We start from the raw sequence: 15,075 nt of genomic DNA, 5'->3' as shown, positions 1-15,075 counted from the left end.
TGGTGTTTTGTTTTCTTTGTTTGTTTTTCCCCTATGTTTTACATCTCTTCCTTTCCTGGACAAACACCAAGAAGAGATGCTTACCACAAATTAGTATTGTGTAATTTTTGTGGTGTTATCAGCCAGGTGCCTGCTTTTTTTTTTTTTTTTTGTGTGTGTGTGTGTGGTATGAGGCAACCTTCCAAATAGTAATGAAATTAACCATCCACATGGTAATTGTGATGAAGTGTTTGCATCCCCAGCCTGCAATTAAAGACACTGAGTTAGCAGAAGATAGCCCAAAGTCACCCAAGAGATAGTTGGCAAACCTGTGGTCTAGACTATGAGATTGCTTGCTCTGTCTGTGATGCTTATTGCCACTGCTGTTGTTTCTTAGAGCTAGTCAGGTTTGAAAAGGTGAGGTAAAGGAGGAAAGCATTGTGATTTCTTAGTAGTTATCTTGCATGTGTGACTGCCATTGAAAGTTAAAGACAAAACGAGTATTTCTTTGGTTCATATATTCTGTCTTAAGTTTTATGACCTCTTTTTTGAAATGCAGATTTTCTTTTTTTTGTGTGTATGTGTGATGCAAGTGCATAGGTCTACACAGGTCAAAACACTTTGTGAGGATACTGTGCTTTACATTGGTCTGCTACCCATTAGTTTTCGTTTGTGTCATTTTGATGTTGCTTGCTATGCTTTTATTGGGTCTTTCTTCAGATTAGTCTTTAAAAGCTACATGAGTGTTTGTGGAAGGCACATATAAAAATATCTCTAAAAAGTAGCTTTAGTGTAGAATTGCTAGGTGTTTAGAATAGGTTCTGCAATGTTAACCATCAGGTTTTCCAACTTTGAAAGGCTTTGCTAATGTAACATACTCCTAACAACCTACCTGTGCAGAAAGCTTTATTATCCTTTATTTGGGGAGGGAGATGAGGGAGGATGATGGGAGAGTGTCATAAAAACAGTGTTTCAGACTACCAATGAGTAGTCTTACAAAAAAAATTTCAAGAGTAAGTTACTGTTTTCTGTTTCTTGTCAGGTGCTAGTAATGTAAAGCCATTGGATGGTGTGAAAATTCTTGATTTAACAAGGTTTGTGTTTTGTCTGTAATTTGGAACAGTCTGTCTAGATGCAAGTATTCTGATAGGAAAAACTACAAAAACAACCTTTTTTTTAATATTACAGGGTACTTGCAGGGCCCTTTGCCACAATGAATTTAGGAGATCTAGGGGCTGAAGTTATTAAAGTGGAAAGACCAGGTAAGATTTTTATTTATCTATTTCAGATATAATAAGAATGTGGGGTAGTTTAACAAATAGTTGTTTATGTATTTTAAGTAATACATGACTGAGAATGCAAGATTGAAAACTTTTGAAAATATTTAGGAAGACAATACTATGTTTGTTTGGTGATGGTGTGGTTTTGGTGTTTTTGAAGCTATTTGTATATTTTTTTTGAGGCAGCAGTTTTCAAGTTTTGGGAACATTTTGCATCCTCATACTATTTCTGGTATGGTAGAGAGCTAGTTATTAGTAGGTTTGCTTATACATGTATGATTTGTTTGCCTATACATGTAAGATCTATTTGCTTTGAGCTTAACACTGTGCTCCATGTATGTGTGTTTTGATCAGAGGTAGTTTATGTCTATATTTAGAAAAGAGTATAAGAAGGTTGAAGTTGTAAGGTCAGGTGTAACTTTTTCAGATATTAATGTACAAAGCAGCACTGAGTCATCACTTATTAAAGTGCCTTATTCCATCACTCAAAACTAAATTGATTTTGTTTGAATTGTTTGGACTTTGCTTAGATTTTAAATTGGGCTTGTGAATGCTTAGGTGTATGGTGGTTTTTTGTAATGTGGTGAGAGCGTTAAAACAGGGTTTTAAGTGTAGTATTTGACAAACATAGAAATCCTTCCAGCGATTAGTTACATATGAATTATGGAAGAGGTGTTTTTCCCATTTGGGAATTCAGAATCTTCAGCTCAGTTCCCTTTGAGCCAAAACATCTTAGATAATTTTAAATAGGAATACATCTTGCTACTCAGGGTTAGAACACTGATAGAATGACAGGCACTTTAATTTTGGGAAAAGAAACTCCACCTTCCATTTTCATTTTTATTATTATAAGGAAGAAAGGTAATATGAGCATTTAAAATATATATGTTGTTTGTTAGCACTGCATTTATGTACTATTATGCAGATCTAGTGGGGTTGGCAAGCATTTTGCCTGGTAGAGTATAAGGTGACTTGGCATACTATATCAACTTTCTCCTGAGAAGAATTTTAATATTCCAGTACAGTTTCAGGTTGTTAATTAAAAATTATCTTGTCAGAGAAATCTTTCTTTGGAACTGTGCAAAGTGAACAGAAGTTATTTCCTGCATGAAGTAGTTATTCCTTTTAAGTCCAGGATCTGATATTCCTGTATAGATGGAGATGGGAGTTCATTGGAAAAGGGAGATTTCTGAATTTGCATGAAAATCTTCATGCTAGTGCTGAAAGTGTCCGAGGTTAATGACCTTCGAGTGTGTGTTTTCAGATGCAGAAACTTGTGTAGCTCTCTGTATGTCTGATTGGACTCTGGGTAATTAGCTTCATAAATAGAATTTATTTTATTTTTGTGTATTTGAGCTTAACACATGGTTTTCTCTTTACACTCAGCACATGCATTTCTTATTGAGAGAGTTGTTGAGGATTTTGTAATGGTAAAAAATGCTTCATTCTTATGGAATGGCTATACTTTTTAGTTCATAAGACCATACAAGAAGAATAACAAATTGCATGGCATTCGGTTCTTTTTTAGAAATATTCCTTGCATTTGGCTTTCGGTTTTATGCATCATTAGGCATTTGAGGCATGTAATTATGCCATAGGAGCTGCACATTATGTCAAGTATTTTTCTTCTTCTTTAAGTTTCCATGTTTTAAGTTTCTCTTTTTGGTATTATTAGTTTTGAAGAGAGCTGGTGAAGATAATTACACACTTGAGATACTAAAACATACTACGTTCCCTGTATTTTATTTTAAATAGGAAATATTGAATGTTTGAACACTTAACAAAACATTGAATGTCTAACAAAAGTTTTGTCACATCAACCTATGGGTCATCCTTAATCACTTACACTGTTTCAAATGTTTTCACTTTTGTGACAGGGCAGAAGCTGCATCAATTTTGTACTATCAAATGAGGTTGACAGTGGTATTATTCCAAGTATCTAGGTAGTAGGAATGGAGCAATGTCAGTGATTAAGTATGAAGTAATGGTTTTGGAGATTTGCATTCCAGCTTTTAGAGTTTTGTTTTGTGACTGACGGAGAAGGGCAGCCTGAGAATTCTGAATTTCAAACATTTTAGAATGTGAGTAATCAGCTCTTTCTGTGAGCGGATGTCTACTTTCACAGGAGTATTAATCCACAAAGGATAGTAGCCACTAGCCACACTAGCATCCTACATGGAAAGTATTACTGAAATGTTTTGTTTAGAATGGTTTGAAATATTGAATGTTTGAACACTTAACAAAACATTGAATGTCTAACAAAAGTTTTGTCACATCAACCTATGGGTCATCCTTAATCACTTACACTGTTTCAAATGTTTTCACTTTTGTGACAGGGCAGAAGCTGCATCAATTTTGTACTATCAAATGAGGTTGACAGTGGTATTATTCCAAGTATCTAGGTAGTAGGAATGGAGCAATGTCAGTGATTAAGTATGAAGTAATGGTTTTGGAGATTTGCATTCCAGCTTTTAGAGTTTTGTTTTGTGACTGACGGAGAAGGGCAGCCTGAGAATTCTGAATTTCAAACATTTTAGAATGTGAGTAATCAGCTCTTTCTGTGAGCGGATGTCTACTTTCACAGGAGTATTAATCCACAAAGGATAGTAGCCACTAGCCACACTAGCATCCTACATGGAAAGTATTACTGAAATGTTTTGTTTAGAATGGTTTGAAATGGTAACATACAGAAGAGAGATTTTCTTTTTTCCCCCCAAGCTTCCTGCTTGAACCAAAATAGTTTTTTGAGATACTAAACAGTACAGATGTTGATGAGTAATTTATATGTTTGTATAACTTCTACTACAGTTGATCTTAAATGGCTGTAGACTTTGTGTTACCACAGTGTATAGCATAATTATGACAGTGGCTATATTGTCTAAGACCAAAGGTCCTTCAGCTTGTATCTATGCTAGTATGAGTCTTCTGTGTCGCCTCACTAAGGAAAGTTTTCACTCACGTGAAGTTAACAAGAAGATAAAGTCTAGATATTGAAATAGATATAGGAATGTGCATGCTTGCTAGGACTGGGGATGATGAGTATATCTGAATTTAAATTTAGCTTTCATTCTAATTAAAATAGATTGCCAGTCTTTGTGACATTTAAGAAAGATTTAAAATTGGAAATTAGGTATAAATGATACAGTGACATCAGCGCCTGCAGCAGCTTTAATGCCATCTTTCCTTTCCGTAAGGCAAGAGCAATTCTGGAAGGGCTGGAGGTGGGGGATTGCACCAGCTATAGCAAGTGCTTCTTTTTGTTGGTGTTCCTGCAGCACACAGCTTAACAAGTTGTTGCTGATCAGTGGTATCTTGACGTTGTGTCCAGAATGTTTCAGGAATAGCTTATTGACCATGTGCACTGTGTGACTTGGTGCAGGGCAAAAGCTTCTACTAAATTCTTCCAGATTGCCTAAAAGAATGGCATTGTAGCTCTGCTTTAAGTTAAAAAAACCAAAACCACCAACCCAACTAAAAAACCAAAACCAACAACAACCACCGCCCCCCCCCCAAAAAAAAAAAAACCCAAACAAACCACAACCCAAAAATCAACCCACAAACAAAAACAACCCACAAATACATTGGTGGTGTGTGGCTGTGTATGAATATTTTAAAGCCTAAAAGTAATCCCAGCACTAGCAAACACTATGTTCACTTTGCTTAATCACGTTCACTTTTAGGTGGTTTTTTGACATAAGTATCCTAAAATATATATATAAAACTAATTTTTGTCCTGCCTGCTAGATGAAGCTTAGGTGGTTTAAATATGATGTTGGAGGAAAACTTTTTATTCTTTTTATTTGTTGGCAGTGTGATATTGGACAACTATGAAAATGTGATGGTATTTCTTTCAGGAGCTGGTGATGATACAAGAGCCTGGGGCCCACCTTTTGCTGGAACAGAAAGTGTTTATTTTCTCAGTGTCAATAGAAATAAAAAGGTAAATGGAGTGTGGTATTGAACATTAGCCTAAACATAGGCTAATTATACAGTTGTGTAATTACAACTGAAGACATAACACTTCTTTCTTTGATTCTTAACATATATAATGGAGCAATAGTTACATTGGCCTTAAGTTATGATGAATAAATTTGAGGATAGAAAGAGTTCTTTTGAACAAAAAAGGCTGCAAACCTCTGGTATGGTGCTGTGGTCAGCTGAGGCAAATTCGAAAAGCAAGAGTGGTCCTGCCAGTCCTCAGTTGCTGGTGCAAATTAACTGAAAATGAATCCTGCTGAAAGTAAGGGTTATTTTATTTGAAGGATCTTTTTTTTTTCAGATGCATCAGCTCAGCTGACCTGCATCAGCTGGCAGCTGGAGCTGGAGGAGAGCAGGCATCATACCATAGTTAGGTATGAGAGACAGTTCAGCTTGCTTTACCAACAGAATTTTTTTTACAGGGGGAGGTGGGGTGTGTGTTAGAATTTACTTATTTGATTTAGCTGTAGTGTGAAACTTGACTGTTGGTTATGTTTAGAAGAGGCTGATAATCACCAGAAGGTCTTTTGCATAAATTACTGTTGTTTTTTTTTTTTTTATCCCCAGAGTATAGCTATCAACATGAAGGATTCAAAAGGAGCAAAGCTAATCAGAGAGGTAGGTTTTGATAGCATGCAAACTGTTCCTATTTTGTATTGTTTTGATCCTGAGTAATAAAGAATTTCAAGTATTAATTTGATATCTGATAATTAAAAATATGTATGTGTGCAGTAAATTTGTTAAATTACAGTATATAGCCTCTGTACTCTGTGCTTTTGGACTCAATGTTCAGTGTAATTTCTAATTATTTTAGGTATAAAATTTACATGAAAATGTCATCAGAAGTTTCAGATGAAATATTGTGAGGAAAAGGTCTAACAGCCTAGTGCTTTCCTTTTACTGTTGCTGTATTTAATCTTGCTGTACTACTTCATTAGAAAGATTCAAGCTGGGCTGATCTGATGAAGTCAGTGAGCAGTTTACAAACAGGAGATACTAGGCTCCAGTATTTGCAGGTTTTTGAATGTTATAATGTATTCATGACTTCAGTTGCTGTGCATCTTTCTGAGAAATACTCTCCTGTAGGTCAAACTTAATATTTGTTTCTTTTTTCAGTATTTGAGTTCAGAATGTAAGGGTCTTTTAAGGGTGATCCATTTTTCCATTGAAAAATTAGTAAAAGCATCATATTTCACATTCTGTGAAACTTGTGCTTTGTCATCCCTTTTTTATTTATTGAGAAACTTAACACTTGCTACTTGCTAGTGCTGTGTTTTTAGCCCTGCAGTACTAACATATCTAAGAGGGTGAGCTGGGTTCTGTTACTGTTTGTTTCAGTATCAGTTCCAATCACTTTTTCACAGTGAGACTGTACATGTCCTGCAGTAAGTAGAATTTGTCTGGTAGTATCTTTTGTTGGGAGTATTGCATGAAATGGAAATAGATTAAGTTGTCTGATACTTCTGACCTTTTTTCTTCCCTGTCAGCTATGTAAAAGACACTTCATATGGAAATCTTTGGAGTTTATAAGCCAGGGATTCTGCAGTGCCTTCTCTCTTTGCAGAACAGAACCATGTATTGTTGATTTGTTATGAAGCCGTATGTTTATCTTCTAAAGGTTTTGGAAACAGACACTGTGGTTTGGAATAATTTTGCATGGTATAACACAGGTGTGTGTTTGGATAAACAATTCACATTCTAAATACGGGCTATAAAAATTGTTCCTCTCTCATAAGAAGACTAGCTTGTTATTTGACCTTTAAAAATGGTGAGAGAAAAACTACTCTATGCAAAATGTCCATGTGTGTGGGCTGGACCTGTTTGAAGAGTTGAAGGCAGCTGGGCCTATGAGTCAGGATGAGCTGGAGAAAAGATGGCTTCAGTGCAAGCTTCTTATCTGACTGCCACTATTTGTGGTTAGGAAGTTCCCCTTTTCTCATCCTGACATTTGTGCAGGAAGATTACTGCTTGATTCTGGTTTTAAATGTATAACTTTCTGCCTGCAATATGGAGAACCTTTTTATGGTCTGTGGAGTTGAATGGCTGGTGACTTAAGAATTTGCAATATAACCATTGTGCTTGAGGCTCAGGTGCCTGGTTGAGTTCAAATCCCACTTAATTTTAAAATCAAAGCAGCAACTTTCTTCGCCCTCATTTGTCACGCAAGAGCAGCATCCTCTCTGTCAGCTCAGTGCTGGGCTTCCCACCCTTTTCCTACTGGTGAGATCTCTTGTACCACTATAATGTAGGGCTATCATGATGCTGAAGGCAGGATAGCTGGCAGTAAGAGCACTTAGAGCTACAGACAAATGGTTCCTGCCAGGAGCAGTATTAATTTTTTCCTTAGCTTGATGTCACTGAAATAGTCAAGCATGTATGACAGTTACTTCCTAAGATGTGATGTTATGGAATTTCCAGTAGGAGAACTATCTCTGTTAAATATTTACCACACTACCTGTGGAAATGAGATCTCCTGTGACAAAGTAATTTTTTATAGTTTCTGGCCTTTATTGAAGTTGCTTTCATAACCACTACAGCTTTCTGTTCCTTAAATCAATGGCATCCCTATCTGTGATATAGCAACATTGTGGACTGAAGTGATGAGGCATTATTATAAAGTGACTCTACTTGTGGAGTTGTTCATCATTCTACTTGATTTAGAGTGATAATTTTTGGAAGTATTTGGTGCAGAGCTCTTGACATTCCATTATTGCATCTCAAATGGAACCATAATATAACAACTTCTATTTAGAGTTTTGTCAAAAAGAATATGTAAAGGGAAGTTGTCTGTAACAGGCTTTTGTTTTCAATTGTCTCCTGGTAACATCAGGACAGATGTGTGTAGAATGGAGTGTTGTTCAGCAATGTATTTGTTACTATGAAAAGTAGTGTTCATGTCTGTAAAGTAATTGATGGCAAGAAGAAATTCAAGTTTGTGACACTGGTTACTCATACATAAATATGAATTGTGTCCTGAGCCTAAGCCCTACAAAGAAGGGTAGTAAGGTTATAATTTTTTTATTAAGAAAGGTAGCGTGGTTAGAATAAACTTTGTTTTCCCCTCTCGTAAATTCCATATATGTAGAAGAGGGCAAATCTCAGAATCTAGAATCATATTAACACCAAAAGAGTAGAAAGTCTTCAGGTATATGACAAAAGCACAGCCTTGATAATTCAGTCAGTAGTATCAAGTGAGCTGAAGAAATCTGTTAATCAGGAGGCTGCTTTTCTTCCTTTGGCACAGCGCTACAAAATACTTGTCAAAATACTTGTCCAAGGGTCTGCTCTTTCATAATTACACAATTACATGATTCCCACAAAATTATTCTTTGGTCGTCTTTTTTATGTTTCTTCATTCTGTATCACTTGTAGCCCTGTCTTCCTTCCTAATGCTTTTGGCTCACTGTTAACTGCCTTCTGAATATTTGTATGTCTTCCTGAATGAGAATTATTTTTTCTCTTCAGTGATGGTATGTGCACCACTCCCTGACATGCTCTGACATCCTTTTGTTGTAATATGGCTCAGTATCTCTTTAGAGCATTATTTAGCAGTTATTGTCAGAAGCTAATTTTAAGAACCTTGAGGATACCTTTCTCCTGAGTATTTAGCCTTAACAAATTAATTTTTCTATTTATTCATGAAGAACTTGAGAGAATTCAGTTGGCTGGGAGCTGATGACACTCCTTCCCTTCCATTACCTTTAGCTGATAGGTCAGTGTGTCTCATGCATGCTCTCTCACTTGATAAAGCAGACTATTCACACACATACACATAAATATGTATATGTGTGTGTGTGTATGTATGTTTATATGTGTGTGTGTATGCACATTCTCCTCCGTGTGGAGTTTTTGTAAAAAATCCCAACCAACCAACCAAAAAAAAAAAACCCCAAACCAAAAAAAATTCCCCAACCCCTCCAAAAAAACCTCAAACAAAACTTCCAAAAGGTATGAAGAGTTTGCTTTGTCAAGTTAGTAGCATCATTCTTTGTTATTGTTATTCAACTTAATGACTACTTTGGCATGCATGATGCCTTTTTTCTTTCCTGAGGCATAGACTTTGAGCATATCAGTGTCCTATTGGAATACATAATATTCCAACTCAGGTCTGTGTTGCATTGCTCTGTTAGTAGAGGTTAAAATACAAGTGATATGTTCAGAGGACTTGTAGGACATGAAGTGTGAAATTTCAGTTGACAGTGGACTTACAACCCCATTGAGATTGAAAATCCCTTTGTGTTTTAAGAACATGCAGTTTGTTTGGATCAGAGTCTGAATCCAGTTCTCTACAATGGCAGAACCCTGGGTACCTGTGCTTGGTTCAGTGAGCATCAAAAAAAGTACTGTACACAGACTGCTAAAGACTATTTCCAAGTGTCATAAAAACTTCAGCAGCAGAGCTGACTCAGCACTTATAGGATGTCTTGAAAATTCATGTTCATTTCTCTCTGAAAATGTATACACTGCTAAACTGGGCCCAAGTAATTGTATCCTCACTTAGCACTGTCATCATCCCACGTATGTTGCCAAGTCCAAAGGTATGGTGCTTTTTATGTTGCAGTACTGTATGTCACGCTTTTTTCCTCAGTAGCTTGTAGGAGATGATAGTTCTTCAGTTTGAGATGGACAAGAACTTTCAAACCATTTTAGCCCATACAATCATTGTAAATTGGCTAGATAATAAAATCCCAGTGAAAGAATACACAAGTTGTAACTGATTTCGTCTCTTGAATGAATTAAGCTAAGGTTGTAGCATTACCAGTTTGAAAAGTATTTATGTATGAACTATGAAGGATTTAAAGAGAAAATAAAACCCCCTTAACTTTATTTTTCATAAAGGCATACTATTAAAGAACAAATAGCCCCTGTTGTGTTCCCCTTACCTTACTTTGGTGGCTTGATCTGCTGTCCTGCACAGAGGATTAGGACAGCTGTAGATCTGTCTGAACTACTTCTGTTTTTACTAGCAAATGCTTTAGCTCTGTGGAAACCTGGCTCTTCTTGAGAACCTTAATGTAACAAATGCCTATTTTTTTAATAACTTCCATGAAGTTATATTCTGTTCACTTCTATGGAATCATGATTTAACAAACCAGCCAGCTGTCCACATTGAAACCCAGCAATGCTTATTAAGCATCTGGAGGCTGTTTCTCATTTTACTATAGTCCTACAGGTTCTTGTCATAGTCACTTTAAAAATACTTAATAACATATTTTTAAATGCACCTTTACCGTATGCTGAACTTAGTTTCTGTAAATGTTATTAATGTCTCTTCTCTGCATCCAATTAAACCATTCATAAGTTGTGTGCTGCCTTGTCTGATTAAGAATCAGTTTCTATCTTTCCTGTTAAATACTTGCTGGCTCGGCAGCTTCTTTGGCCTTAAATTCAGGTGAACAACCTAGATACTAGAACAAAAATGCTTGTGATTGCTGTTATGATGCTGTTAGTTTATGGAAGCTAGCTTGATATACTGTATATATTAATCAGACAGTGACATGGTAGTTTCAGGGAATGTGACTCTGATCAGCTGCAAATAGCATTGAGAAACTAAATGTTTTAGGTTATGCTTAAAAATGTGTGCAAACGTGTGTACCTGTCAGGGAATAGTTTCTTAAATTCCTGGGGAAAAAAAAAAAACAACCAAGCAAAAAAACTACAGCTCCCCCAAGGCATACATCTTTCCTTTAACATGTGCTTCAGGAGTTTTTAATTGTTATTAGTTTTATTGAAACATGTATATGTATATCTATTTATAACTTTTATAAGAAAAAAAGATGTAATTTAAAGCCTATCAAGGTTATATGTTAATCTTTAACTACAGTAGATTCTTGGACTAGGTGATTCATTTAGATGTGATGTCACATTGCAGAACTTGACAGCACTATTCTAATTGAGGTGTTTTTAAGATGTTCATTTTAACCCAATAAAATTTTTGGACTTCCTATTCTGCTCCTGCATATAGGAAGTGAGATATATGACCTCTGTTACAGTAATTGTAACCGATGATTTTAAAATGAAAAACAAGTTATAAAATTATTTCTAAGGTAGAGAAAGCGTGAAGGATAAAGATGCATTCTTTCCTCCACCTTTTTCTCAAGCTAAGTGCAGGTGTAAAGGTCATGATTGTTCTGTAAACTATTGTCAAGTCTTGGGAAATTAATGTGATACTGATAATATAATTATATTATAGTTTTGTCTACTCGCTTTAGGATTTTGACAGTCTTTCTAGATATGCAACATACCTAATATGTAGTTTGCAGACATGCACAGTCTAACAGGCCAAAAAAAAAATCTCTCTAGGTTTGTAAGTTTTCTTTTGTCAGAAAGACTTGAACCATTTTGATTAATGAGATTTTTAAATTAAGTTACATAAGGAATTTATTGAACTTTTGGAAGCTCATTAACAAATCTTACTCATCCTTTTCTTTTCTAAAGCTTGCAGCAGTGTCTGATGTTTTTGTGGAAAACTACGTCCCTGGGAAACTGGCTGAAATGGGTCTAGGTTATGAAGACATTAAAAAGATTGCTCCTCACATAGTGTACTGTTCAATAACAGGTATTTTAATTTCAATTACTTGTGTTCATTATTTCCTTTATTCCAGTCAACCTGTTATAGAAGTCGTGGTTATATAGAAGTACATTATTTTGATGTCAGTTAAGAAAAATTGAAAGACTAAGTGAGTTTGACTGTTCAATTCAAAAACAGGTAGAGAAAAATTGGGAGGCAGCAACCATGTCAACAGCATATTAGTTGTTCAACAGTGGCATTACCATGCCAGCCTGGCATGTTCCTATTGACTTCAAAGGAGCCAGGTTTGGCTGGACTCCTTAGATTTTGCTTTGAACTAGTGGAAAACTCAGATTATTATTCCCCCCTGCGCCCCAACAGTTTTACTGTATCAGTTTACATATTGCAGGTTTCCAATCTGGTAATCTCAGTGTTCTTTACTGCCCTGAAGCACCCCTCTCTTCAGAATTGTGTGGTTATATGTTCATGGAAGTTTTATGTTACTTTGCTACAGTCTACTGCCTGATAACTGAAATGGTAGAAGAGTTGTAGGTACTTTATAAATGCTGGGAAGAATGAAAAGAAAGTAGATGTATGAATATCCGGAACTGCATACATGTAAAAATAATTTTAAGTCTGAAAAATCGCTTAAAAAAAAAAACCCAACAAAAACGCCCCAAAAATCTTGATCAAGCACTAAAATTAAAGGATCTGTGCATGTAAAGTCTACTGTTAAAATACAATTAAATTAAAACACAGAAGTTACAGATATTTTTAGACTGGTTTAAAATCATAGTTACAAACTTGTTATGCCTCTGAATTTCTGAAGAATAAATGGCTTTGGCTTTTTAGTTACTGGGTATTGATGTCATTTAATAGGAACCAAATAGCTTTTTAGTCTGTTGTGACATATTTGTCATGTTTGTGTGGCAAATGTCTGAAGAAGACAAGAGCAGAAAGGCAATTATATTCAGGGCTTGCTGAGAATCTTTTTGTTTAAATACATTTTTAGGCTGGTCAGTGGCTAGTTACCACAATGTTTTTCACGTTTTCTTGTGCATGTAATCTCACAACTGGAATTTGTCAAGCGGTTTTTGCTTTTTTTTTTTTGTTTAGTTGCTGTACCCATAATTGATGAAAAAGAATAAAAATTATATCCAAGCTACAATTTATGTGAGGTAGCTTTGCCTTTGATTTGGTAAATCTGTTTTTCCATTCACCCTACATGTCAGCTTTTGAGTGCTTTTGTATTTTACTGATAATAGACAAAAACCTTACTTGAAGTGAGGGCCTAAGGTAAGATATTATTTAATTTCACAGAATCATAGAATTGTTTAGGTGGAAAGGACCTCTTGAGACCATCTAGTCTAACCCTGCTGCTCAAGAAGGGTCAGCTACAGCAGGTTTTCCACGACTGTGTCCAGCTGGATTTTAGTATTTCCACAGCTGCTCTGGACAACCTGTTCCAGTGTCTGATCACCCTCACAATAAAAAAGTTTTCCCATGTTCAGGAAAATTTGCCCATTGCCTCTGGTCCTGTCAATGGGTGCTACTGGGAAGGGTCTGGCTTCCTCTTGCTCATTCCCTCCCACTGGGTATTTATATACATTGCTAAGATACCCCTGAGCTTTATCCTGTTTAGGCTGAAGAGTCTCACCTGTCTTGCCCTCTCATCTTGTGTCAGATGCTCCAGTCTCTTAATCATCTTTGTGGCTCTGTGCTAGACTTGCTCCAGTAAGTCCATATCTGTCTTGTACTGGGGAGGCCAGAACTGGACACAGTACTCCAGATGTGACCTCACCAGTGCTGAGTAGAGAGGAAGGATCTCGTCCCTCAACCTGCTGGCGACGCTCTTCCTAATGCATCGCAAAGTACCGTTGGCCTCCTTTGCTACAAGGATGCATACTTTTGTATGTCCTGCTTAAGTGCTCCCTATCTCCTTCCACTGAGCGTAAGTCTTCCTTGCTGCAGACTTTCTCTCTAGTCTCAGGGACCTAGGACTCCTGAGGGCTGTCTTTCCTGGTAAATACTGAGGCAAAGAAGGCATTAAATACCTCTGCTTTCTCCATGCCCTTTGTCACCAGTTTCCCTGCCCCATTCTGCAGTAGGTCCATGTCTTCCCTAGTCATCTTTTTGCTGCTGATTTGCTTCTAGAATCCTTTCTTGTTGCTCTTCGCGTCCTTTGCCAAATTCAACTCCAGGTCAGCCTTGGCTTTCCTAACTGTATACTTGCACGATCAAACAGCAGCTCTATACTCCTAGGTCACTTGCCTCTCCTTCCACCTCTTGCATGCTTTCATCTTACTGTCAAAAGAAGTTGGACAAAGATCATACAATTTTGCTGTTTAAAGCTTTGTGTAACACGTAGTCTACAGTTATGTTATACATCATGAAAAACACATAAACATTAAAAAATACATAAATACATAACTAAAGATTCTTTTTTTTTATTTATTCATGGACTATGACAATTTGAGGTTGAAGGTGTTTGGGAGGTAAGACCTAAATGATGTTGGTCAGGCACCCATAAAACAACTTGGGATCTTAAATTATGGTTGCTTGAGTCTTGGACATCCAACAGATGACAAGGAACATCTATTTAAGGGTGATGCATCTACTAGGAATAAAGACATAAAATCTCTAGTACCCTGAAGAAAAAAAAAAAAAGGACAGATCAGAAATCAATTAAGTCAAGGCAGGAAATAACAAAGCCTCAATCTAAGCATATTAAAAGAAGCAACCAGGCTAGGACCAAATGTACATCTATCACAGAGAAGGCATGATGGTGATACTTAGGCAGTAAGGTTTTTTTTGGCACAGTCAGGCAGAAAACTGATTAAAGAAGAAAGAATTCCTGATAGATTTCTAAAAGCTCTGTGGCCTGATTCTAGATACTACAATTCAAAACCATTTTGTGCTGTGGTTGACTCTACTACATTCAAATTCTTTTTTTTTTTTTATGAAGGGGGATGGGAAGAGACTAAAAGAGGTTTGATGTAGTAATGTTTAGCTTTAAAAAAAAATCAGTGAAAAGGAGATCAAGTTGTTAAAGTTAAAATACTTGCTGATAAAAATTGCTTAGATTAGTAGCTCAGATTAAAACATGAATGCCTATGGAAAGAGACCAAGAGACCTCTTTTTTTGTTGTTTTTTTCATCACGAATAAGGCTAGACAAACAGCAAGGGAGGTTGGTAGAAGCACTAAAACATCTTTGTGGTAGCTAAATTATGTACACTACTATTTATTACGGGGAAGGTTAGAGAGTTTCGATGCTTGAACCATTTTCTGCAAGGGATCAATTTGAGAAACTTTGTTAATTTGAATAT

General features: G+C 36.3%; 1 protein-coding gene across 2 annotated transcripts in view; it reads left to right on the top strand.

Annotated features, from left to right (window-relative positions):
* The window catches only part of SUGCT (succinyl-CoA:glutarate-CoA transferase), a 342,445-nt gene that overhangs the window by 2,155 nt on the left and 325,215 nt on the right, over positions 1-15,075 (top strand). Inside the window, exons 2-6 of one of the 2 annotated variants that reach the window (XM_075142976.1) lie at positions 1,022-1,073; positions 1,168-1,241; positions 5,114-5,199; positions 5,805-5,855; positions 11,676-11,796. In XM_075142976.1, coding sequence (XP_074999077.1) covers positions 1,022-1,073; positions 1,168-1,241; positions 5,114-5,199; positions 5,805-5,855; positions 11,676-11,796 — 384 coding nt within the window. The remainder of the gene's footprint in view (positions 1-1,021; positions 1,074-1,167; positions 1,242-5,113; positions 5,200-5,804; positions 5,856-11,675; positions 11,797-15,075) is intronic. The other variant, XM_075142977.1, reaches the window with a different exon arrangement.

This window comes from Calonectris borealis, chromosome 2 (assembly GCF_964195595.1).
Source record: "Calonectris borealis chromosome 2, bCalBor7.hap1.2, whole genome shotgun sequence".
NCBI lineage: Eukaryota > Metazoa > Chordata > Aves > Procellariiformes > Procellariidae > Calonectris > Calonectris borealis.
Note: the sequence above shows the minus strand (reverse complement) of the source record. Positions and strands in the feature narration are given on the sequence as shown.